The 25386-nt window shown below is 55.1% G+C and overlaps 1 protein-coding gene across 4 annotated transcripts in view; it reads left to right on the plus strand.

The window, feature by feature from the left end:
• ABR (ABR activator of RhoGEF and GTPase) overlaps nucleotides 1-25386 on the plus strand; it is a 172122-nt gene that overhangs the window by 91935 nt on the left and 54801 nt on the right. For 3 of the 4 annotated variants that reach the window (XM_037162856.2, XM_037162859.2, XM_037162857.2), the window contains exons 3-5: nucleotides 10946-11044; nucleotides 17753-17938; nucleotides 23140-23247. In XM_037162856.2, coding sequence (XP_037018751.2) covers nucleotides 10946-11044; nucleotides 17753-17938; nucleotides 23140-23247 — 393 coding nt within the window. Of the gene's footprint in view, nucleotides 1-1593; nucleotides 2465-10945; nucleotides 11045-17752; nucleotides 17939-23139; nucleotides 23248-25386 lie in introns of those variants that run through there. The other variant, XM_037162858.2, reaches the window with a different exon arrangement.

Genomic DNA, 25386 nt, shown 5'->3' on the forward strand with positions numbered 1-25386 from the left:
CACATGAGTTCCAAAGAGTTTGACTTTCCCCGCTGTGGCCACACAGTTGCCACGTGACGGGGATGTTACATGTGCTCAAGGAGGCCGGTGGTAGACGCACATGAGAAATTGATGGACAGCTCAGACCCTGTACCATTCAGAGCCACAGTATCCAAGGCAACTGAGTACTGGGAGTGAGAATCGTGAGCTGGAAGCATCAGGAAGGTTACAAGAGGATCCCTGGCTGGAGAGAGGGTTGCGGGGCTGCTGGCTGGAGTGGGGCTGGAGCTTCGGAGCTCCCAACCCAGAGTCTTGTTTTCACTTGGTCTGCCTAGTTGGTGGTGCCTATTATGTAGGTTTACAAAAATAAGTGTTGGGTTGTTATTGTGTGAGGTTGAATTTGATTCCAATGAGGAAAGGGGACAGAGCGAGTCTTCAGGGAGCCCCCACTCCCTCCCAACTGCCAACCTTCTCTCAAGGAGCAAGCAGCTACAAGAAGACAGGACCTGATTCAGTGCACAGATGTGTGTTTCACTTAGACCGTGCCATGGTTTGTTTTACCTTTTTACTTTTATAATTTTTTAGAGTTTCCTTTCAATATTATTTTGTATTAGTTTCAGGTATGTAGCGTGGTAGTTAAGACATTAACATACTTTACAAAGTGTTCCCCCTGATATTTCCAGTACCCACCTGGCTCTGTTCCTAGTTATCGCAATATTATTGACTGCACCATGATTTTTCTTTTTAATGTAATTTATCTGCCGTCATTTTAAAATCGAGAGGTATCACCTAAGAACCCAGATTTCCAGCTTCTCTTGAAAAATCCAAAATGGGGCTACCTTGAGCCTGCGTTGCCCCTGGCAGCCATCAGCTGGAGCTGAGATCACCCAGTTCCCACCTGGCTGGCTTCACTGATTGGTCTTATTTATCTACACCATCGTGGGTGCTGGAGTTTGCAACCTGCAGCCTTTGCCCTAGGTGTTGTGAAAGAGCTTTTCCGGGTGCTGGCCCATACTCCTCCCCCACGAGAGTGGGTGGGTGTACATCTCTACCCGAAATGTGCCCCTTACCGTCTGGGTGGATTCGGCTTTGTAACTGTTGAAGCAGCCAAGAGAAGCAGGCTGGGGGTGGGCAGGCAGGCCTGGGCATGCTCCTTGTCCTGGGTCGCGGGCACGGGCTCTTGTGAGGCTGCCCCTATTGGGCTGAGGCCCCGCTGGAGGGATCAGAGCCCCAAGGAGGTGGTGTTGCTAATCTCAGCAGCATTTGTGTGTAGATGTGGCACGGAGACCGGACCGTCGAGGTGGCCCTGCTGCAGGCCCGGGTTTAGCACTCAAGTGCTTCTGTTGCTGTGAGGCTTGTCAGGCCTTCTTTGCACAAAGGCTTGTTCCCCCAGCCCCCGGCCAGGTTGGAAACTGGTTTCACACTAGGCTCTGGCCTCCGCTCAGCAAAGGTGTTACAGCCTGAGGTAGAGGTGAGAAAAGGACTCAGGCTTATCGGGATTCCAAGGTGACACCGAGGTTGGCCTGGGTCGTCCGTGAGACTGTGTCGGCAGCTGCTCCTCCGCTCCGCCCCCTGCCTGCTCCCGCCCGGCCCGGGAGAGGGGCTGTAAATAAAGCCTGTCGCTGGGAAGCCGACCTCCTCTTGCGCCCTGCCGCCTGCGGCCTCCTCGCCCCTCCTCCGCGCTCGAGAAGCCTCCGCCAGCCGGCCGGCCCGGTGACCACAGAGGGAACGGCTCCACCTCGCAAGTCAAGTTGTGCATTTCCTGTGTATTAATAGCAAACGAACCTCGGAGCCCAGAAAGGGCGGGATCACCGGGGCCGGCGGCAGCGGCGGGGCGCCGGGACCCACCTCGGGAGCGCCGGCCAGGGAGCGCGGGCCCCGCCTGCACCCGGCCCGCGCGCACAGCAGGAAGGGCCCGGCGGCCGCGCAGGGGCGCCTCCTGCTCCGCTAGCGCGTCTTCCAACGCTGACAGCCCGGACATCGCGGCGGCCGCGGCGGCGGGGGGGCTCTGCCGAGAGGCTGCCGAGGCCCGTGGGGCTGCCCTGGAGGGCCCGCTTCCCCTTTCTCAGGGCGGGACGCGAGCGAGGCGGGCCCGCAGCCCCGCGCTCAGGAGGGCTGGGAAGCGGCTGCAGGAAAAGGTTCATAATGGAGCCTTTCATCGCGAGCCGGTGGCCAGGTGCCAGGACTGACTCCGGGGAGGCCAGCATGCTGGTTTAGGCCTGCCCTGCACGCTCTTCACTCCTTGCCCGCCTGCCTCGCTCCCGGGCGGTGGCAACGGCGGCGGCGGCTGCTGCTGCCGCCCTGCTGCGTGGACCCTGCTTCCTGTTTGCCCTCCGCGGCTCCGGCTGCCATGGAAGAGGAAGAGGAGGCAATAGGCTATTTGGACAAGGTTCTGGAGGATGAAGATGTGTTTCTCCTGGAGGAATGCGAGCTGGGAACCCCATCCAGCCCTGGCTCAGGGTCCCCCTTCTTGGTGGCTGTGAAGGTGGGAATGTGACACGCCCTGGATGCTTGCTGAGGGAGGGGGCAGGGCTAGCAGCTCTCAACTGCGAAGCTGTGTGCGGGCAGAAATGGCTGATGGGTGCGCAAACCTCGCTCAGCCTGTGAGGGGCTGGCGCATGACTGCAAGGGGCTGAGAAGGGCTGTGCGCTCCGGCAGCTGTTCTGGGGCAGAGGTGCTGTGCCTGCCTCCTCTCCTGGAGCAGTTGTCCTCAGGGGGAGTGGTTGCTGCTTTACCCAGGCCAGCTGCGCCGCGGGGTTTCTCTGGCAGTGACATGAGTCACCTGGTGGGCATGTCAGCGGTGTGAGCCTGCTGCCCCAGAGGAGCTGGCTGACTTGAAACCAAGAGGCTATAATTTATTGTTTCCACGGCAACAGTAGGATAAGTGCACTTACAGAAGTTTAGGCAAGGGGGGGGCACTCTTTCCAGCAAAGAGATTTGGGGCATCTTGCTAGGACAAGAGGGCATTTGGAGAGAGAGAGAATGCCAGAGGTCACTGAGCACCCTTGAAAGAAAAGAGCTGGAGCCGATGAAGTGGGCTCCGGTGGTGACAGCTGGCTTTCAGGCAGATGCCAGATAGGTAGTCCCTTTTCCTGAGGTGGGTGTAGGCAGGAAACCTCTGTGGGATCCCCGCCCACTCTGGGGCTGTGGGCACTCTTGGCAGCAGTGCCCCTGTGCTGGCAGAGAAGTTAGAGCTAGAGCAGGAGGGGATGGGCTGCACCAGACCCTTCTCTTCACATCCTCCCCAGGGGCAGGGCTGCCTCTTGAAACCACACCAGCATTGCCTGAGGCGTGGCCCAACAAACCCATCCATCTTTCTCCTAAGGCCGCTTCTAAAAGCTCTAACCTCAGCCTTTCACTCACCTCTTCTCTGTTCTGTGTCCAGAAGGGGGGCAGTTAGAAAGTATGGCAGGGAGTTCACAGACTGCAAGCTAGGCTGCCTGAGAGCACCCATCCGTGGGCCCCAGGCCTGTCAGCCCAGGCAACACTGCAGCCCAGGGGGCGTGGTGCCCAGAGCACTGCTGCGGGCAGAAGGCTGTTGCGGGCCTCTCTGTCCCTTCTTTAAGGTGGGCATCACAGCCCTGCCCCACCCAGGCCACAGTGTGGTTCTGAGGAGGAGCTAATGAAGATACAGATAGACCACAGCCCACGGGTGGGGGCTGATGTGTGGAGTCGGGGTGGAGCAGCAGCCGTAGGCCTGGGTGCAGAGCCTTGAGGAGCTGTAATGGGAAGCTGGCATCGTGGCCCTGCCCCAGTCCTCCTGGTGCTAGCTCTGAGTTCTGGGGGGAATCTCTTTCCCAATTGGGCCCACAAAGGCCTCTGCACTTAAGGTCTGACCAGCCTTCCCGCCTGGAACAGGAAGGGAAAAAGTCCGATACTGACCCAAGAGCACTGGCTGGTTCAGCAGTGTGTGGGATCGAGGTTCCTAATGGGCCTTCTCTGCGAAACCCTTCCCAGCACAAAGGGGATCCTGCTTTTTTACTGCCATATGGGTCCACCCTGACTCTGAATTCTGGCTTATACCTCAGTCTCAGCCCATATTTCATCCTGCTTGGAACCCTAGACATCTTCCTTCTCGAGTAGATCCTCTCCCCCTTGAGGGCAGGGGCCATGCTGTATTCACTGTGGAATGAGCGAGGCTGGTTGGGGCCTGCAAAGGGTGCACCATGTCTCTGGCCTTGTTCCACCTCAGACGTGTTCTCAGGAGGCAGCACATGGTGCCAAGGTGTCCTGGGCACACAGCACACCTGAAAACACGCTGCTCCCAGATCCCTGTGAGTCTTCGCCTCTACCTGGCGGCCTCCGTGTTCTGGGGCTGGTCTCCAGCGTGGAGGGTGGGGGCCTTCCCTGAGTGTTGGGGAATTCCAGGCCCCATGTCTCATCCTGAACAGTCTAGGGTGCCTTCCTCCTCTGCGCTTGGCTGTCTTTAGAGAGGGAAGACAGGCAGGGTGGCTGGAGAGAAATGGTGAGAAAGCTCATTGATTCATTCAACAACCACTCTCAGGTTGTGTTCTGTTCATAGCACCCTTCCCGGGATGGGAAGGGGGCAAGATGAACACGGTATGGTTGGTTCTCACAGAGTTCACAGTTCCAAGGGAGGGGGTGAGTGGGCATAGAATAGAAATACGATGAGAAAGGAGTCAGAGTTATGAGAAGGATTTAAGTATATTTTATTGATGATGCTATTATAGTTGTCCTATTTTTTTCTCCCCTCTATTCCCTTCCACCCTGCACCCCCCCACACAACATTCCCCTCCTTAGTTCACGTCCATGGGTCGTACATATAAGTTCTTTGGCATCTCCATTTCCTATACCATTTTTTAACCTCCCTCTGTCTATTTTGTACCTACCAATGATGCTTCTTATTCCCTGTACCTTTTCCCCCGTACTTCCCCTCCTCCCCGATAGTGCTCCATGTGATCTCCATTTCTGTGATTCTACTCCTGTTTAGTTTGTTTTTTTAGGTTTGGTTGTTGATAGTTGTGAGTTTGTTGTCATTCTGCTGTTCATAGTTTTGATCATCTTTTTCTTAGATAAGTCCCTTTAACATATTATGTTTGTTATGTTAGGTCTTGGTGATGATAAACTCCTTTAACTTGACTTTATCAGGGAAGCACTTTATCTGCCCTTCCATTCTAAATGAAAGCTTTGCTGGATAGAGTAATCTTGGATATAGGCCCGTGCCTTTCATGATTTTGAATACTTCTCTCCAGCCCTTTCTTGCCTGTAAGGTCTCTTTTGAGAAATCAGCTGATAGTTTTATGGGAACTCCTTTGTAGGTAACTGTCTCCTTTTCTCTTGCTGCTTTAAGATTCTCTCCTTCTCTTTAATCTTGGGTAATTTAATTATAATATGTCTTGGTGTGTTCCTCCTTAGGTCCAATTTTTGGGGTACTCTCTGAGCTTCCTGGACTTCCTGGAAATCTATTTTCTTCATCAGATTGGGGGCATTTTCCTTCATTATGTTTTCAAATAAGTTTTCAATTTTGTGCTCTTCCTTTTCTCCTTCTGGTACCCCTATAATTCGGATGTTGGAACGTTTAAAGATGTCCTAGAGGTTCCTAAGCCTCTCCTCATTTTTTTTTAAATTCTTGTTTCTTCATTCTGTTCCTGTTGAATGTTTATTTCTCCCTTCTGGTCCAAACTGTTGGGTTGAGTCCTGGTTTCCTTCCCTTCACTGTTGGTTCCCTGAATATTTTTTTTAATTTTACTTTGCATAGCCTTCACTTCTTCCTCTTCCTCTGTTTTGCATCTGTACTCAGTCATTTTTGTGAGCATCCTGATGACCAGTGTTTTGAACTCTGCATCTGATAGGTTGGCTATCTGTGAGAAGGATTCTAGTAGGACCCGGACTAAGTTCACAGGAGAGGAACCACCTCTCGTCGGGTCAAGGCTGGACTCAACGAGATGCATGTGCGCGTGCGTGGTCAAGGGGCCCTTCTAGGGAGTGCGCTGCTCCTGTCCTGGCCTGTGGGCCGCCTTGGCAGGCTCTCACGAGATAGACTCTCTTCAGCAGCTGGTAGGAATCCAAGATGTTCTCTCTTTTCTATGTCTTTACTTCAGGAGTCCTCCCCTTAAACAGTTGTCATGATCCTGAGCATGTGTCTGGATGCCAGTCCCATAAATCAATCCTGTTTTCAGTGTAAATTCCAGATGCTTCATCTTAGGGGGCAGACGTGGGGGGGGGGCGGGGGTGAGGGGAGGACAGTTGTGAAGGTGGCAGTGGTTTTCTCCAGAGCAGAAGCTTGCTGTGTCTTGCAACCCACACTCACCTTTGGTCTATAAACTCATAATAATGTGAATACTGGTAGCAACATCACCTCCCAGCTGTAAAGTGTCCTATACTTTCCAGAAAGCTTTGATACAATTCTATTTAAAGGTGTGTAGGGATAATAGAGTCCTTGCAATATAAATGCTGCTATTTAAGGGAACTCATTCGTCAGGAATGAAAATCCTTTTATAATGCAGATTAACCCTTCAGGTGTTACCCTGTGCCAGTTTTTAATGGATTGTCTGAAACGCCTGCATTTGTCTTGCATCCGCCCAGATCTCGTCCCTCTCCACCGGCAGTGGGGGGCGCGCCTGGGCCCCCACTTGGGTGTTTCCCGAAGTTGGGGCCCCATGTGTGTTGATTCGAGAGATGATTTTACGTGACATCTGGGTAAGGATTTTGCACTTAGGTGTTCAGTTAGGTATATACGTTAATGTATATTAGGAAAAATGTGATTTGTACCTCTTTTCCGTGATGTCATATGTCATACATGGGATAAGGCTGTGCTTTTAAGAACTCAGTTGTAAAGAGCAACACTGAGTAATGGCGCGGCAGGTGTGTGGGCGTGACCACACTGGGAAGGTGGGGTAGGGACGGCTGACGTTCGGAGACACTCCTGGGGCCCACGGGGCCTGCCCAAAGCCTCAGACGGCCAGGGACCCAGAATGCGGGGACCCACCCTGGGAAGAGTGGGATTTGGGCTCCATCCACCCGCCAGCATTTGCCCCTGTCTTCTCTGCTCTTTTTTGTTGTTTTGTTTAAATAATTTTATTTTATTAATTTATTTTTTAAAGATTTTATTTATTTATTTTTAGAGGGGAAGGGAAGGAGAGAAATATCAATGTATGGTTGCCTCTCGTGCGTCCCCTGCTGGGAACTGGCCTGGAACCCAGGCATGTGCTCTGACTGGGGATCGAACCTCGATCTCTTGGTTCACAGGCCCGTGCTTAGTCCACTGAACTACACCAGCCAGGGCTATTAATTAATTTTTTTTATAGTTGTTCAGGTGCAGTTTTCTGCTTTTCCCCCACACTCCAGCCTTCCCCTCCTCCCTCTGTCTTCCCTCCCCCGCTCTCTGTCTCTCTGTTCTTTATTCTGTGAGGAATGTGCTGGAAGGCACCTGCCCGGTGCCTGGTACCGAGGAGAGAGACTGGTGGATTCCCTGCGCTGTCAACTCGGAGGAGTGCTGGCCAGCCTGAGGCGGATGCCAGGTCGGGGCACAGCCCCTAGACCCTGTAACGTCTGCTCTGAGCAGGGCCCGCTGGGTGCTCCTTGCAAACTGGTGGGGCTCGGGAGCTGAATTCTGCTGATGGGGAGCCGCTTGGCCTACGGTTCTGAATGACAGGAGGCCCTTCGGTCCTCATCGTTGTCTTGGAGGAGATCACAGCTCTGGTGCCTGGGCTTGGCCTAGAACCAGACAAACCTTTGGAGGCTGTTTTTAGTCCCTACTGTAGTACACCAGGCAGAGCTGGTTTGCCCTCACTTGCTGTCACTGTCCCAGTCTGAGTGACTTGACCTGTGGATTTGGGGGCATCGAGTTGACCAACTTGGAGGCTCGCAGATGGTGTAAAATGCTGGGGCGAAGGAGCCCACCATGGCCGCATTTCATAAGCTCCGCTGCGGGAGGAAGCGCGGACAGTGTTCCTGGGCAGGCAGCTTTGTTGTGTCGGTGGGGGCCCCCCCCCGAACTCCAGAGCACGCACCCTGGGGGTGCTGGGCATGGGGGGCCCCTCCGCAGGGCTCTTGGGGACAGAGACTGTCTTCCTCACTTATGTTCAAAGTGCTTGGCACCTCTCGAGGCACAGAGTGAGTATTGAGCCCTGATATTTTATGAGATGAGAATAAATTCAAGAAATTTCAAGAAACAATTGTGAATTTCCAGGTAATTCTACACCAGGAACATGTGGGGTCTGAGGAAAGCAAAGAAAAGATGGAAGAGGTTTTTGGTGGCCGTGGGGAGCAGGCCTGTTGTGATAAAATGTGCAGACTGGAATTTCATGTCCCCTCCACCCCCACGCCAGCCCAAACTTCAGAGGGATTGTGGCCCAGACTGGGGATTCTTGGGGGTGACTTTTTAATCCCTTTGGGGGGCCCTTTCAGGTCGGACTCCAAGGTGGAAGTCTCTTAAGGAGTGGGTGGGTCTCGCTGAAATGGGCCAGACACAGGCTCATGCCCCGGTGGATGAAGGCTGGGAGGGCTGTGAACCACCGGGTCCTCATCCAGCCAGCTCTGGGGTTATGGTCACAGGGTTGCCATAGTGACCTCCAGGACCTCAGACAGATCCTCAGTTCTCAGGGAACAGGAGGGGAAATGGGGCACAGCAGGGGAGCCCTGGCCCCAGGACCGGGGGAGCGCTCCGTTCATCCGTTCATCGGTCATGCTGGGGAAGCAAGCGCAGGGTCTGTGTGATGTGCAGCCAGGGGCAGGGCCCTGCGCCAGGCTCTGATCTTGTTCCTGGGGTGGGGGTGGGGGGGCTGCCCACCTGCTGCTCGGACAGCTCCGTGGTCTGTGACTCAGAAGAACAATGGTGACACCTTCTGGAGTGTGGGGTTTCAGTGGGTGAAGCCGTGGGCTTGTGCCTTAGGACAGTGCCTGGTACTTACGAAGCCATCAGTAACGGTCGTCCCTCCCTAAAGCTTGGCGCCCGCGCGAGGTTCCTACTGCCACTGAAACAAATTACCGCACATTCGGTGGCTTAAAACAACACGTACTTATTCACTTACACACGAGTCTACAAGGGTCAGCAGGGCTGCGTGCCTTCTGGAAGCCCTGAGGGAGAGAATCCGTTGCTGTGGCTTTTCCAGTGTCTAGAGGTCTCCCGTGTTCCTTGGCCCGTGGACCTAGCGGTGCAGCATCTTCCAGTGCCCTGCTGGTCCCCCCTCCCCTCCTCTCCTCTGGGTCACCGCACCTTTCCTCTGACCCTCTTGCCTGCCTCTCATAGGACCCTCGTGATACATAGGGGCCACCTGGATAGTGCCGGATAATCTTCCCATCTAAAAATCCTTAACTTAATCACATCATTCGAGGTCCCTTTTGCTATATAAGATAGCACATGCAGGTGTTTGGGGGATTAGGGTGTGGACCTCTTGGGCAGGACACTGTTCTTCTATCACAGGGTCAGATACCATTTCAGAGACTGGGGGTCGGGGTGGGCAGCAGCCTCCAGCACAGATCTGCTAACGGGCTTGCTAATGGAAGGCCAAGGGTTAAGTCTCACCTGGGGAACCAGTGGGAGAGCTGGTGAGTACTCACTCCCCCTTGCTGCCCGCCCGCCCACCCCCAAGGGGAAGCACCTGGGGGGAAGCCGCTCTTCTCAGGACCTGGGAGGATGCTTGAAAGAGAAAAGTGAGAGAGGAGGTTGTGGGAGCCGGGGAAGAGCACAGATTTGGTGTTTCTGGGTGTGAGACCCTGGGCTAGTCCCATCCCTCTTCCAAGTCTTGTCTGTCTCCGTGTGCACCATGGAAAACTGCAGCACCCGCCTCAGCGAGGTATTTGAAGGGCAAATGAGAACGTGGAAAGGACTTACGGGCCTTAGTAAACGTCGGGTGCCCGCTCGCTGGGGGTGTCACGTGGTGCTGGGCTCCAGGGGCGTGCACAGGAGTGTGATGCAGGCCCTTCAAAGGCCCCACAAGACCCACGGGCAGGTAACGGGATGGGCTGCCCACAGGTTAGGGGGCCGGTGCCGCAGACTCCAATGTGAGGGCTGATGCTGCAGGCCAGGGGCTTCGGCTACACCTTCAAGGAGAGGTGGGGCTCAGACGAGGGCCTGGTGGGCATTCGATAAATACTTGTCGGGTGAATAAGAACTGAAAGAGTAACCTAACTGAGTTCCCAGGTAAGCACATTTCACAGTATTGATATTCAGTCCTTGACAGACATCAAGTGTGAGGGGGCTTACTCCTAAGATTGATCGGCTTTGGTGTGTAGAGTGGAGGGAGGAGAGGCAGGGCCAGGAGAACCGGCCTGTAGAGCAGGTGCTGTGGGCCTCACCGCAGCAGCGGAAAGGAGTGGGTCAGGAGGGAAGAGTCTTGGTGAGAGATTAGCAGGGTGGGCGTTCAAGGCTACCTGGGGCATGGTCTCCACCGCAGGGATGGAGAGATGGGCGGGGGCAGGAGGCCAGCTGGGGCCTGTGCCTTACAAAAGGAGGTGGTCAGGATAGTATGGGGGCCCCACAGCTAGCACCTTTCCTTGTGAATTTGAACCTGGGGACAGGAAGGTATAGTCAGAGGTACAGCTAAAAGGCCACACAGCTGGGTCCCCATGGCCACTTTCACCCCATTCTTCCCACTCCTGCCCTCCTGTGGGACTGTGTCCCGCCTCAGTCATGGCTCTGATTTCCCTTCTCAACTGTGCCCCCCATCAAACTACGCCCTCCCACACGAGGCCAGGTCCTCGGTTGTCTCACTCACTGTTAGATGGTTGAATTAGGTGGGTGGATGGGTGGGTTTGTATCAAGAAAAGAAAGTAGGAAAAAAGGATGAGAGAGAAACAAAGCAAGATGCTAGTGTGGGAAAAAAATGTGAGTGGTAGTTTTTCCCTTTATATTTTCATACTTGCCAAATTTTCAGTAATAAGTATATTTGGCATTTATCTCCTACTAAAGTGATAGAGAAAGCCTAAAGGCCAGAAAACAGACCAGTCAGGATTCTGGCCTCCTTTCTCATGAGCTATTGGCTTTTGGTTTGTTCTTGAACAGGTGGAAGCCGGGAAAGGCCTGGAGATGAGGAAGCTGGTTCTCTCAGGGTTCCTGGCCAGCGAAGAGATCTACATTAACCAGCTGGAAGCCCTGTTGCTGGTGAGTATATGCTCTGGGCCCCTCTGGGCCCCCTGTTGGACAGTGTCATGCTCCTAAACTGCTTTTGGAGTTGGAAGGGAAGGAGGACCCGAACCAGTCCTTCCCTGTGGGCAGGTACTGCTCTGCTAGCAGCTTGGTGCCTGGCCACTGGGGCCATTGCTGCAAAGGGCCTCCATTCTCCATTACCTGCTCTGGGAAAGGCAGGAGAAGAAGCACGGCTGGGTTGGGGGTGGCAAACTCCGCATCACCCATGACCGTGGCACGGGCATTACTAGTCGACTTGTCCATGTGAGGCTCTACCCACCGCTTCCGTGCTGTGCTCTGAGAGTCTCCATCTGTCCATCCAGTTGTGACCTCTCCATCATTGCTGGTCCTGTTCTTCCTCCTTCCTGCCACGGTGAGCCATTTGCGCTGCCCCAAGGCCCTGTGGCAGGAATGGGAGGGGGAGGGCTCTCTGTGCTGTCTGGAGACATGCCATAGCTCCGAGGCATTAGACCAGCCCCAGCCCTTCCTGAAGGTGCCTCAGTTTCCTCTCCAAGATGGGGGCATTGTTGTGAGAATCTGACCGGCAGGGGAAGGCTATTAAAATGTTTTCAAAAAGTAAAAGTACTACACAGGTGTAGGATGTTTCAGCCTTTGAAGAAAGTGCCTATTAGATGTGTCTGGAGATTATGCAGCGTGATTATGGCATGTAAAGTTTTTCTCCTCATGGGTGCTTTGCAGTCAGAGATGTAAGATGCTACCAGTAAAAAGGGGGAATGAAAAATGTAGATGCAGCCCTGGTGGGGCGGCCCAGTTGGTTTGAGCATAGCCCTATACACCGAAAGGTTGCAGGGTCGATTCCTGGTCAGGGCACATACCTAGGATGCGTGTTCGATTCCCAGTCGGGATGAACTGATTGATGTTTCTCTCTGTGTGTCTGATCAGTGAACATATCCTCAGATGAGGATTGAAAAGAAATGTAGAGCAGATACATTTATCTGCAGTGTTGCAGATAAATGGGGATTCCGGTCTGGGGCCAGAGCTGGGGCCAGGTCAGCTCTGCCATTAATAACAGACACATTGCTAAACAAATCATGCGTCTGGCCAGCGGGGGTTGGCCCAGCATTTAAATACAAATGAGGACGAAAATATCAGCACATATCATATAAGTTTCCTGAAGCATGCGGTTTGTTGTATGTTCGTGCGCCCATGTGTGTATGTACTGGGCCATACCATTTTTTACATGCGTTGTAGGACTTGAAAACCACTGGCTTTGGGCAAGCCTTGTGTACCTTCCTTCAGCCTCAGTTTCCTCGTATGTGGATGAGAATAATACCACTAACTTCTCTCTCCTCTTCCGGGGGTTTGGAAGACCAGGCGATCCTTTGGGACCTAGTACAGAGCAAGGTACTCGGGCCCTCAAATATTAACCGAAGGAAGGAGACCAGGCAGGTGACTAGTCCGGTACATGAGAAACACAACTTACAAACTGTGAATTACTGTACCCAAATCAGAGGGTGTGGTCGGCATGACTAAAAGGATGCATGTTTGGAAGGAGTTCGAACGAGGGAAGAGTGACCCCGCTGTGGATCCCTGCTTGGCCGCTTACTAGTTCTAGGCTGGGGGCGTCAAACTCATTTTCACCGGGGGCCACATCAGCTTCACGGTTGCCTTCAGAGGGCTGAATGTAACTTTAGGACTGGATAAATGTGACTGCTCCTTAACTAGGGGCAAGGAGCTCAGCGCTGCCGCCGGGTAGAAACAAGGCGCCGGGCTGGATCCCGCAGGCCTTGTGTTTGCCACCTGTGCTCCTGGCCTTCAGCAGATCAGTGAACCTTCGTGCCTCGTTTTCTCCATCTGCGAACTGGGTATACTGGTGCTAGTGCAGCGGGTCCTTGTCATACTGTTGATGAGATGCCCTAGAAACCCAGCTCTTGCGTGTCTGTTAGCCCATGGTAAAATTGGTTTTACTTAAAGCCACAGAACTTGTGGAAGACACTGAAGACTTGACTTTGTTCAAGGGGTTGTTGTGGGGATTCTGTGAGTCGGTACCGGAGCTGTGTACAGGAAGCTCTTTGAAAAGAGCCAAAGTGTGCTAGCTGACAGTCTTATTTTCTCCAGTGCGGGGAGAGAGTGCAGGTTTGGGCTTGTTTGTCTCTATCTACACACCCTCGTCCTGAGGGAAGGGGAGGTGAAGCCTGCCACTCTTGGTTCCAGCTTGTGGTTGGTTCTCATCTGTCACTGGGACTTGAGTTTCCGTTCCAGTCCCAGCAAAGATAACAACAGATTTAGGGGCCAAGACACTCCCTCCCCAACTCACTTTTCTAACAGCTGGTGCCCCAAAGGCAAAAACTGTGAGGCTGAGGCCCTTCCTCTCCCCTCGGGTTTGCTCACCGTGGGCCCCTGATTGGTTCTTTCCTGAGCGGTGCTGAGAGTGAGGGAGGGAGGGACACACCAGCTGAGAGGCCTGGCCTGTGGCTGGAGGGCTCCAGGAAGAGAGGGCAGGACCCACCACAGCCACTGCCTCTGCTGATAAGCCTCAGAGATAAGGAGTCAAGCCCTTCCTCCCTCCTTGAGCTGGGAGCCCTCCCCTCTCAGCTGCCTTAGTAGCTAAGCCCTTTGCTTTTTTGGGGTGATCTGACAAAGGAACTCAGAGGAGAAGCTCCGAGCTCCCTTCTTCCTCCCAGGCATCACCCCGCCCCATGCCCACAGCTCTGCTCCTAATGCGTTTGATTGTTCTCAGCTTAACACTTCCTGATAGGCCGAGGGCTAGGTGTGTGTACCCAGGACCGTGTACACACGCAGGCGCAGACCGGACTCTGCACAGGAGCCTCTGTTCCCGCCCCCGGTTGTGGGCTGGGCAAGGCTTGGTCATCTGGACTCCTCCAGGTTCCTGGTGGGCTCAGATTACAAATGGAGTGGGTTTGAGAGTCTGGGCTGGGGAGTGGAGACAAAGTAAATGCATGTAATTCTGCATCCATCCTGTCTGTGCCCCCCACGCCCACCCGCACCCCCACCCCCACTTGGAGTGATGAGCTGGGTACCGAGTCTGGCTGCACCGGCATCTGCAGCCCCTCCCACCGCCAGGCCTCGTCTGGCCCTGCTCTCTGCGACTCTCAGTGACTCTGGCATTCGTTTGCAGTTCCCAGGCCCGTGGTGCTCGTGCCGCTTATCTTGTGAAGTTGACTAATGATGCTCTTCTGCCTGGACCCCAGGGACCAGGAGGTGATAGTTAGTACGCAGGCCTTGCCCGCTGCCTGCAGGCCTTCTGGGATGGGAGGCAGAGGAAGTGGGCCTTGGATTTTCTCCCCCAGTTTCTAACGGCAAATTGCCAGAGGACAGAGCAGACAGATGGCTGTGCACAGTCCCACCAGGAGTGAGGACCACCTCGCCCTTCTTCCTGAGAAGCACTGCACAGGACAGCGAGAGCCAGGGTAGGCTCTCAGGTCCCTCAGGGACGCCCTCTGAAAAACCCCTTCTCCCCTGGTAACACGGACAGCCCTGCCCTGGCCCTCCACTGCAGGCTTGCGGAGGGTGGGAGAGGAGGAGGAAGCTGGCGGCTCCTCCCTGGCAGAGGAGGTGCTGGGTTGTCTGTGCCTTTTCTCTGGAACCACCTGAGGCCTCTATCCCGGGTGGCACCAGAGAAAAAGACCTGCCTTCCACGGTCTCCAGGCAGCCAGGGCACACACTCGGCGCTTTCCCCTCCCCACCAGTGAAATAGGGCAAGACCAAAGGTCCTGAGAACCGTCTGGTGCGCCAGTGCAGGCCTGTCCATGTGGCCTGCCGCCAGAGAGCACCCATTTCTTCCCCTTTTGTAGGCAGAGTGGGAAGTTGAGGAGGAAGCAGGGCACCAGTAGCCTGCCCTGCGACCAGTGCTCACAAGTGCTTCCCCAGCAGCTTCTGAGAAATCCTGACTCCTGCGCCTTCCCAGGACTGTTCTCTCCCCATTTCCTTCATTCTCGCCTTGGTGAAGACAGTGCCCTGGCAGGGGCCAGGGATTAGTGGTTCTGGGACCGTGTGGTGACTTGGATGCTCCATCAGCCTCTGGGCAGAAGAAGGAGCGTAGATTATGACAGTGATCCTGAGACAGTGTCCCCTGCATGGAGTGCCGGGGGCCTGAAGCCGAGTGTGGCCGCCACCTGGGGCTGGGAGAACAGTGTTCCTCTTTTCCTGACTCCTGGTTCCTTCTGCTCCCCTGCCGGACATGCTTACCCAGGCCCCACCTCTCCACTTGCCCAGATCTTCCCAACTTTCAAGGCCTGTTTCTGTCACCTCCTCTGTGAAGCCCTCCAGGTCGCACCAGCACAACCTTGAGACCAGTCGGTTGATATTCACAGTCCAAGCTGGGTAATGCCCCGTCTTGCTTTGTCCGCTGAGGGGTTTCATTTGTGTTGGTCCGGTTTACCCAAAGAGAGTGTAACATTCTCCAGAGCAAGGATTGTGAGTCATACAAATAATCTCCTGAAGAGAAAACTGGACTCCGTCATTCCCCTGCTTAAATCTCTCCAGGGAAAGCCAGGTCATTGCTTGGGCTCAGAAGCTGCGTTCTTCCCCCTGCTGTGACCTGGCCGCTGCCCCACCCCCACTCCAGCCCTCCCCCCGCCCCGCCCACTGCACACAGGCCCCTCCGGCTCCAGTCCAGCTCCTCTCCCACCTACCAAGCCTGTTCCCGCCTCAGGCTGGGGTGTTGAGGAAGTCTTCCTGGAATACTGTCCCCTTTGCCCTCGAGTCTCCATTTCAGGGTAAATGTTGCCTTCAGCACCTGTCTCAGAACATCCCCTTCTTGCTTCGCTCATTGCACGTGTGCGCGGTTGTGTGCTCGATTACTTCCTTGGGTTCTGTCTGTCTCCCATGCTCCATGGGAGGCTCCACGGGGGCAGTGACCTGCGAATGGCAGACCCCTGACCCTGCAAACCCCCGTCCCAGCCTCACCTTAGGCACTTAGGATATTATCTGTGGGGTGAGTTGTAATAATAGTAGCAGCCAACATTTGCGATTGCCTTCTGTGTACTAGGTACATAGCCAATTGTTTTATATAGTTAATGTCTTTAGTCTTCCTGTTAGTGTTCTCGAGAAGGTAATATCACCCGGCATGATGGACGAGGCTGCTAAGGCCCAGAGATGCTGAGTGACGTGCCCGCAGCTATTAAGTGGTAGAGCTGGGACCCGCACCCACACGGCCTGGCCGGCACCACCCACGGCGCAGCCCGTCCTGCTCCCTAGCAAAGAGCTGGACATTAAGGGTTGGCTGGTTTCAGTGCCCAGTGGGTCAGAAGGAGGGCTTCTGCTTTTTCTTGCCTTTTTCATCATGTCTGGACCTTTCTAGAGCTGGGAGGACCCAGAGGCCAGGAGATGGAGAACTGTCTGGGTGTCTGAGTAGATAGCACTTCCTCTTGTGGGCAGGCGTGGGCCCTGCCGCCATTGGAGTGCGGCAGGTGGGGGCGCGGAGCGAGGCTTGGCCGGCAGCGGCGCGGCTGTGGCCAGCCGGAGCTGGTGGTGGTCTCTCAGAGGGAGCCGGCGACGGCTTCGGTCCCCCTCAGTGTGGCGCGCCCTCCAGTGCAGCACCAGCTCACCCATTCCCTGCTACAGTGCTCCTCTTGTCGGGAAGCTCACTGCCTACTCCTGTGACGCAGTGGGGGACAGCTCCAGTCAGTGCACACCTGCCCCCGTGACTTCTGGCCGTCCCCGCGTCTCCAGAGTGGCCCAGACGAAGCCAGAGGCCTCGGTCCACGCATCAGCCGTGTCTGACTCGGGCTTCTCTACTCTGGGGGGGGGACATGCCCTCCCCTCCCTTGCCTTCTCTTTGTGGTGGCTTCGGGACCCTGTCACCTGGAGGGCCTTTGGGGCGCAGTCCGGGCTTTAGGCTGAAGGAAGGGCAACCAGCGAGGAGCTCTTTATCCTTCAGGATCAGTTTTGTTTGTTTGTTTCTTCCTGATCATAGGATTAGTGTTTCTAAATCACTCCCTGAAGGTGATTTAGAGGACCTGGAAAATCACACTGAAGAAAATGCATCCAAGCCCCATAGTCCCACAGTCCCACGGCCGGGCATGAAGGTGGTGGCCTCAGGCCTGAGCCAGCGCCGGGCGAGGGTCCCCGGTCACTGCCTGTCTTCTCCGCATCTCCACCTTCGGGCCGTGCAGCCTCTGGGTGTGGGCGACAGAGATGACAGACAGGTTTCATTTTGTCTGTCCACCTTGGCATTGAGAGAGTCCAAGGCTGCAGCCAGGCTGAGTGAGAAGGATCAGTGTGGTCCTGTGTCAGTGTCCGCCACGGGTACAGGAAGCAGGATGGTGGCACCTGTGCCTCCTGTTCGCTCTCTCGGGACGAAGTGACAGCAACTTGAAATACCAGCACAGCCGAGTCTCTTCAAGACTCTGTTCCCAAGTCCTAGAATCAAGTGTTATTCCTTGGTCCCTGCCACTGAAGGGTGGCGAGAGAGCTTAGGACGGGCAGCCTAAGGCCGCTGTGGAAGAAAGCCACGGGTGAGGGGTGGGGCTACGTGCCCTGGTACCACCCTTGGCCCTGGCTGCCAGGCCCCCTCTCCTTGCACTTACACTTGCACGTGTCGGGGCCTGGGACAGCAGCTACTTGACGCGAACCACACTGCAGGAGCCCGCCGTCCGCGGCCTTGTCCAGGCAGAACTGCGGCAGCAGGAAGGGCTAACCGGGGCCCTGGGCTCGCTGATGCTGATGTACTTGCCCGCTCCTTTTCCTCCTCTCTCCCAGCCCATGAAGCCCCTGAAGGCCACAGCCACCACCTCCCAGCCCGTGCTCACCATCCAGCAGATCGAGACCATCTTCTACAAGATCCAGGACATCTACGAAATCCACAAGGAGTTCTACGACAACCTCTGCCCCAAGGTGCAGCAGTGGGACAGCCAGGTCACCATGGGCCACCTCTTCCAGAAGCTGGTGAGTGTCACGTTGATAGAGGGTCCTTATCCAGGGCCTCAGTGGAGCTGCTGCTGGGGGTGAGGACCAGTCAGCAGTCAGCCCCAGCCCTCCAGGTCTCCGTGGAGCTCTCCAAGGTCTAGAGGAAAGCCTGGGCCTGGGGCCTGGACTCCTGGACTCCCCGCGAAGCCTCAAGTGTTCTAGGGATGCTGAAGGCAGGCCGTGAGCAGAGATGCTCCTGGCAGGGCACTGCTTCTCTCCCTGCTGGGGTTCAGGTCCCCTAGCCCTACACGGCAGGGGCATGTGTGTGGCGGACGGGCAGGGACTGCTTACCTGAGACCTCAGACGTTTGCTGCAGGGGAAGGAAAAGGCTGGAGCGGGTAGAAATACCGAGAGGCTCAGAGTTGGGAAGGCTGGCAGAGGTCTTCACGTGCCCAGGGCTTCCGCGACACCTTCTCCCCTAGCTCTGTGTCTATGTCTGGCTGTGTCCCCTGGAGGACCCTTGGCCAGTGGGAAGGGCGTCAGTGGCCGCTGTTCTCAGGCGTGAACGTTGGGGGGCGGGAGCAGTGCCTCTCCCCTTCCTCCCCTGCGGTGCTGGGGTGGGCTGAGTGGACAGGCCTCGACTTCCCTTGCGCTGGAGAAAACTTGCTTGGCTACTCCCAGGGCTTTACGCTCGGCGTGTTCAAAACTGAACCATTGTTTCTAAGTCGTTTGCTCTTCCTGCCTCTGTCTCAGGGGGCGCGGCCACTATCCTTCCTGCATCCATCTGGGACTCCCGTAGACTTGGCGCTTTCCCTCCACTGCCCCCTTCTCCCTCCCTCTCTCCTACCTCCCTGAGTCCAGGTCTTTAATGCTCACGGCCACCTGCTAGCCCACAGTTCTGGGGCCTCACCTGGACCACGGCCGTAGCCTCATTAATGGCTCCTGCCTCCCGGCCCACCTCCCACCTCTGCCTTAGAGTAGGAGAGTTATCTGAACTCCCCACCGGGCCTCCCTTCTGCCCTGCTTGAATCCCTTTAGTGGCTCCCCTCTGCCTGTTGGGTGAGGACCAGGCTCTGAGCAATGACTTAGGGGACCCTTCAGATGCCACCTTGTGGCCACACCCGGCCTCTGGCTGCTGCCTCCCCCATACCCCTGACACTGAACTTTTTTGAACTTTTTTTTTTAGACATTTTTTAGATTTCTTAAATTTGTTTTTCTTTAGAGGGGAAGGGAAGGAGAGAGGGAGAGAAATACCAGTGTATGGTTGCCTCTCGTGCATCCTCTGCTGGGAACTGGCCTGCAACCCAGGCATGTACCTTGACTGGGAATCGAACTGCGATCCTTTGGTTCGCAGGCCGGTGCTCAATCCACTGAGCTACACCAGCCAGGGCTGGACCTTCTGCTCTCAGCTCACACTGCAGGCACTCTTGACCTCTCTGTACTTGAGACTCTAGCTGCGTGAAATGTCCTTTCCTATCTGCTCTGGCTTCACCTGGTCAGTTCCCAGCTTAGAAGTGACCTCCTTGGAGGAGCCTTCCCCAGCCCCTCGAACGCAGCCCCTCCGGTTACCCCCTTGGTGAACACTCTACCTACCTGTCTCCCCAAAACCATAAGCGCCAGGAAGGCAGGCTGTATGTGCTTCGTCATTAGATCCTCAGAACCAGCCCAGTGCTGAATGAATGAGTGAATGAATGAATGAATGAATGAATGCGTGCACTGGGGCCGCAGAGAACTCAGAAGGGCATTGTGGGAGATGTCACAGGGCCTGAGGTCTGCGTCCTGAGGGGCCGGCAGTGTTGTAGGGACAAGCACAGGTTCTAGGGCCAGGTCACAGCTGGGTCTGAGCCAGGGTCTGCCACAGACAAAACCTGTGTCATTGGGCCACTTACCCAGCCTCTCTGTGACTCGGATTCCTCATCTGTAAACATGAGGATCACGGGGTTCTCGTGAGGACTACCTGACAAGTACTTGGAACAGGGCCGGGGACACAGTAAGTGAGCAGACACTCAGGAGATAGCCGTGGTCGCTACTGTGGTCGGTGCTGTTATCATTACTGTTGTTCCTGTTATTAGCATTATTAGGGAGAGACTCCCCAGGAGGTGCTGCAAGGGAATTCCTTGCTCCTGGTGCTGGCAGCCCCGGAATGCCGGCCCCATTCAGGGACACCCTGTCACCCATTCAGAGACTCTCTGTCACCACTCGGCCTGGTCCCAGAAACCTGCGCTAATTGGCTTGGGGCAACCTCTCTTTAGCCCTCAGAAGGGCAGAGGAGACCAAAACTGAGAGCAGGAGGGTGCCTACTCTGGAGAGGAGTGGAAAGGCTGGCCCTGTTTAGCTTTGTCATTTGGACCCTGCTGTCCCCAGGGTTGCCCATTCTGGTCCCAGCTCCCTGGGCCTGGACATGAATATGCCGCCCACGTTCCCTCCCCCAGCATCACAGACTGAGATCTGAAGCCCTAGGGGCTGCAGGCCTGGGTGGAGCCAGAACAGGCCGGGCATCTGACCACGTGTTTTCCGATGGTCTCCGGGTATTTGATTATCCATCACGGAGAAGGGAATTAGCATGTCTGCTGTTTGTTTTATGAGATCACTCCAGTGCCAGGCTGCTGTTTCCAAGCAACATCCACTTCCCAGTCAACAGCCCTGGCAGGCCGGGCCTTGGGCCCTACAGATGAGGGTGTCTGGTGGAGATGACAGTGCCTGGGATGGCCAGTGGCCCTGCATTCAGGCCTGCTGCCCGGGCTCCTGTGTCTGGGTCACCTCCTGCTGCTCCCTTAGGCAGTGAGGTGGGAGGGTAGTGTTCCAACTGAACGTCTGGCCTTGACTGTTCTCGTGGGAAGGGAGACAGGAGAATGCATATCTGGAAGAATAGCAATGATTTTTACTTTGGTTCAGGATGCTATTGGCTAGCACATCCTCTGTAGCTTGGGACACCAGTGGGCCAGTACTTCCCCCTGGAAAAGGAGACAAATGTCACCCCTTCCTGCCCTCCCCAAGATGTTTGTTGGTGGTGGTGGTTTTTGGGGGAGTCTGGCCTGTCTGGGGGCTGAGACCCGCATGGCTCTGACCTTGGCTTCTCCACAAGCATCCCACTTCTCACACCCCCTCTGGCTTTCCTGGGCCCACTGTCAGCTTCCTTGGGCTCTGTCTCTGCCCAGGCTGCTCCGGGCCCCTGGCCTCACCTCTTTGGGTCCCTGAGGAGCACACAGATCTCAATCCAGGGTAGCAGAGCAGTCCAGGGTAGGGCTCAGGGCAGCGCTCTGGTGGGAGCCCTGAGGAAGAAGCCCCCCAGCAGCTGAACCTCCTTGCTACATCACTGAAAAAAGTGTAAACCAGAAAATCTGGAGAATAGTGTAGCAAACAACCATGTTCTCGCCTCCCAGAAGTAACAGATGTTGAGTCTGAAGATGCAGGGCAGAACTTTGTAATCAGGAGGATAAAGCATCACGGGTGGAGGGGCAGGCCCGTCCCTCCATCCTTGGAGCAGCCGCCAGCGTGAATTTGGTGTGTGGCCTTCTGGGCTGCAGTGTGCCATTCACTACATATCTGTACCTTGTCGTGGCATTGCATGGGCTTTTTAAATGGACGTACGTGTACACATTTTCTACTTTTTGCAGTTCAGCCCATCGATTTGAAACTTGTCAGTGTTGCTTCCTGTAGGCCTCGTTCATTCATTTGAGCTGCAGTGTGTGGGGGGGGTCCCTTTTTGTGAGCGCTTGTTTCCAGTCTTTCCGCCAGAGGGGGAGCGAGGCGGTGGGCACCGCGCACAAGTTCCTCTAGTGCAGCGCTTCCCTGTGGAAACATAATGCCCATTGATAATGGACAGTTTTCTAGTAGCCACATATCTAATCTAATATTTAGGTGTAAAAGTACACAGGTGAAATCAATTTTAAGAATATATTGTATTGCCCTGGCCGGCGGCTCAGCTGGTTGGAGGGTCGTCCCGTACACTGAAAGGTTGCAGGTTTGACCCCCGGTCAGGGCACACATGTGGGCAGCCAACTGATATTTTCCTGTCTCTCTCTCTCTGTCTCCTTGTTCTCTCCCTCTGAAACTGATAAACATATATTTTTTAAAAGAATATATTGTATTTAGCTCAGTAAGTTTAAAATGTCATTTCAACATGCTAGCAATATTTGAAAATTAATGAGGCCATTTACATTCTCTTTTCTATGCTAAGCCGTTGAAACCCAGTGTGGATTTTATGCTTAAGGCACCTCTCAGTCTGGATGAGCCGCATCTCACGAGCCCACACTTAGTGAGAGGCTCCTGTCGAGGACAGCAGAGCTCTCCGTGGGGAAGTGGGTTTGCTAAGCAGTGGGTGGAACTGTGTGTGTTTTAATTATCAGTTATTGACAAATGACTCTCCGAAGAACTGTACTGATTCACACCCACAAGCAGTTTGTGGAAGCGCCTGCTTCCCCACCCTTGTGCCAGCTCTTGGTATGACTAGACCTTTACATTGTGGCCCGATGGATGGCTATAAAATAGTATTTCACTGTCATTTGAATTCACATTTCCACCCTTTGCCTCCTTAAGAGGAAATGCGTACGCACAGCACAGAGAAAGATTTCCATAAATAGCTGAGGAATTGAGTGAATGTGCCTTGGTTTCCCCTTTTGCAGAAAGGGAAGATGACATCTGTTCTGTCTCCCAGAGGAGTTACAAGTCATGAAAAGCTTCGTTTCAGGTTCATGCAAATGTGTGGTGAGGCAGGGCCTCTGGTTCCTGGCAGGCGGAGGGAAGTGGGGACTGGGCCTTGAAAGGTTGTGCCTCACGCTGAGCGTGGGGCGTGGCTCCCTGAGCAGGCCACACCCACACATGCCCGTCCGACTCCTCCCCTGTCTCTCCCTGATCCCGCTAATTCCAGGACGTGAAAGAGGTGTGAGACACTGAGGGGCTTCAAACCGTGAGAGACCTTGATGATGCTAAATAAAGCCAAATGCTGCTGATGAATTGAATTTCTGGCATGCCAGCCAAGGCCCTATCCTGCTCCCCCAAAGCCCCCTTGTTAACCTTATTGGCTGAGTCAGTTTCCATGGAAACCATCAAGTTCAAAAGCATGCTGTAGTATAAGCATCCTGCCTTTGCCCTCTCTTCCCAGCCGCCCTTTGAGCTGAGTTAGAGGTTCTGAGTGCTAAGTGAGCGCCAGGTGCTCGGGTTAAGCTTTCATCCATTCACTAATCCTCTCTCCCCACCCCGCTCCTGCCCTCCTCTCTCTCTCCTCTTTCTCCTTGCAGGCCAGCCAGCTTGGCGTGTACAAAGCCTTCGTGGATAACTATAAAGTCGCTCTGGAGACAGCTGAGAAGTGCAGCCAGTCCAACAACCAATTCCAGAAGATCTCCGAGGTGGGCACCTCCCCGCAGGCCACCCCTGTGACACGCGGCTTCTGCGGCTGCTCATAGCCTTCTAGCCTCTGAGCCTCCCCTTTCCTGCTTGCCACTTAGGGAAATGGTCCCCCGATGGGTGACACTTAGCCTGACATTTGCTTTCTTGCACTTGACATTTTCCCTCTTAATGTAAGAGCACCAGTGTGTTTGATTTTTGTCATTCTGTTTTAGGTTATTCTGTTAGAACAGGGGAGGCCAACAAAAGCAGTATTTCCCTCACTGCAGTGACCTCGAGCAAGTCACTTCCCTTCCGCTGGCTTTTGTTTCTGTAGCATGAGGTGTCTGACTTGCCAGACTTGATAAGAACCACAGGGACACTGCTTAAAATGCAGGTGTTCAGGCACCTCCCCTGGAGCTTCAGTTCAGCAGGTTGGGGGTTGGAGGCCCAGGAGTCTATTTTTAATAAGCTTCCTGGGTGATTTTCATTGATCAGGGAGATTTGAGGAAGTCTGGGCCAGGCAGGCTTTTCAGATCCCTGCGTTCCCCGCGGAGAGCACAGTGGCCACTTACGTAGAGAGAAGCCACGGGCTCTCCAGCTGGAAGTGTATCTGCTCCTGCCCTAAGCTTTCCCTCCACACCCCCTGCAGGGCAAAGATGTGGCATTGTCTGCCATCACTGCTCCAGGACGCGCAGCGCAGGGTGCGGCTCTGGGATCCCTCACGAGCACAGCCCAGCTCACCCCTTTAGCCAGAAAGATCTCGGTGACAGCCCCAAGCCGCTGGCCTTGCAGTCAGAGCACCCAGCCTCAAGCTCAGGGCAGGAGAACCCCTCCTCCAGTTCTAGGGAGCGGGAGCCCCTTCTGCAGCTTCGGTGGCCCTGCCTTACAGGCTCTCTGGGCCCTTGGCTTTCTTGCCTCAGCTTTGATGCTAGAAAAGTTGGTGAGATGCAGCATAGTTTTCATGAAACTAGTGGGTTATGGGTTATAACCAGGTTCGAAACTGGCCTAGACGTAGTACAAGAGTCAGGTGGAGGTGCGAGTGTCTGACTTGACTACAGGTAAAAGCCAGACTGGAAAAGTGTGGACTTGGGTCTGTAGCCGAGTTGGGCTTGTTAATCCGTGGGAGCTCTCCACAATTCAACACGCCTACTAGGGCCAGAGAGAGGAGGGCTGAGCTCGGTTTCTCATCCCAACCCCAGGGGTCAGGTGAGTCACCCTCTGCCTCAGAGGACCGAGTGACGGGCGGGGAAGTCCCTCTCGGTGGAGTCACAAGGCTGGAGAAAGGGGCCTTCCCTTCACGGCTCCCACTTCTCCTTGGGAACAGGCTGGGTTCCCTAGCCCTGTGTTCAGAGAGGCCTGCCATGGCTGCCTGGGTACCTGGGGTCGTGTATAGTCCAGAGCGGGGGGGGGTCCCCTCTTGTGGTGGGCAGAACCCCCTGCGCTCATCCCAAAGCCCCTCGCAAAGCCAACTGGCTCCAAGGGCAGAGCCAGCGGCCTGCTGCCAGGTGGCTCCTCACCCTGATCCAGGCGCTGACGCTGTCTCCTCCTACTGGAGCTGCCGCCTAATTACTGCAATTAGGCCCTTCTCCTCTGCGGCAGCAGTGATTTCATACCTCTAGGCTGCACTGGGGGGGGGAACGGAGAAAAATTCCCTAAAACTAGGAATCCAGACACCAGCCAGAGACATCGACGTGAGGAGCTGAGTAACCCCCCTCCCCTCTCCGCCTCCCAACCCCAGGCTCAGGCCCTGGGGGTTTTCTCTGTCTAGAAGCAGCTTGAGGCAGGCTCAGGAGAAGGGGAGCTCCTGCTGCCTGAGCAGTTCCCCCCCACCGCCCAGGCAGTGGGCAATATCACTTGGGTACCTGACCTTGGCCTCACCTCGCCCCCATCTCCCCCTCCCCACACCTTAGATGTCCCTCTGTGCACTCAGCCCTCCAGTGGGGATTGCCTTACAGCTCCAGTTACAGGCCTCACTGGTCCTTTGGCAGGAGCTGGAGCTGGACCTCTCTCAAGGCAGATAAGAGAGGTGTGGGGCGGATGCGCTGCCCAGGAGTCTGTTTGCAGCACTCACTGCCGGTCACTCTGCCCAGGATCCGCACGGCGCGTTAGCTGTTTCTTCCCCGTTTTCTCTCTCATGCCCAGCATCAGCTGCAGAGGGA

This window comes from Artibeus jamaicensis, unplaced genomic scaffold, assembly GCF_021234435.1.
Source record: "Artibeus jamaicensis isolate MK-2021 breed Jamaican fruit bat unplaced genomic scaffold, CSHL_Jam_final contig_2790, whole genome shotgun sequence".
Lineage (NCBI taxonomy): Eukaryota > Metazoa > Chordata > Mammalia > Chiroptera > Phyllostomidae > Artibeus > Artibeus jamaicensis.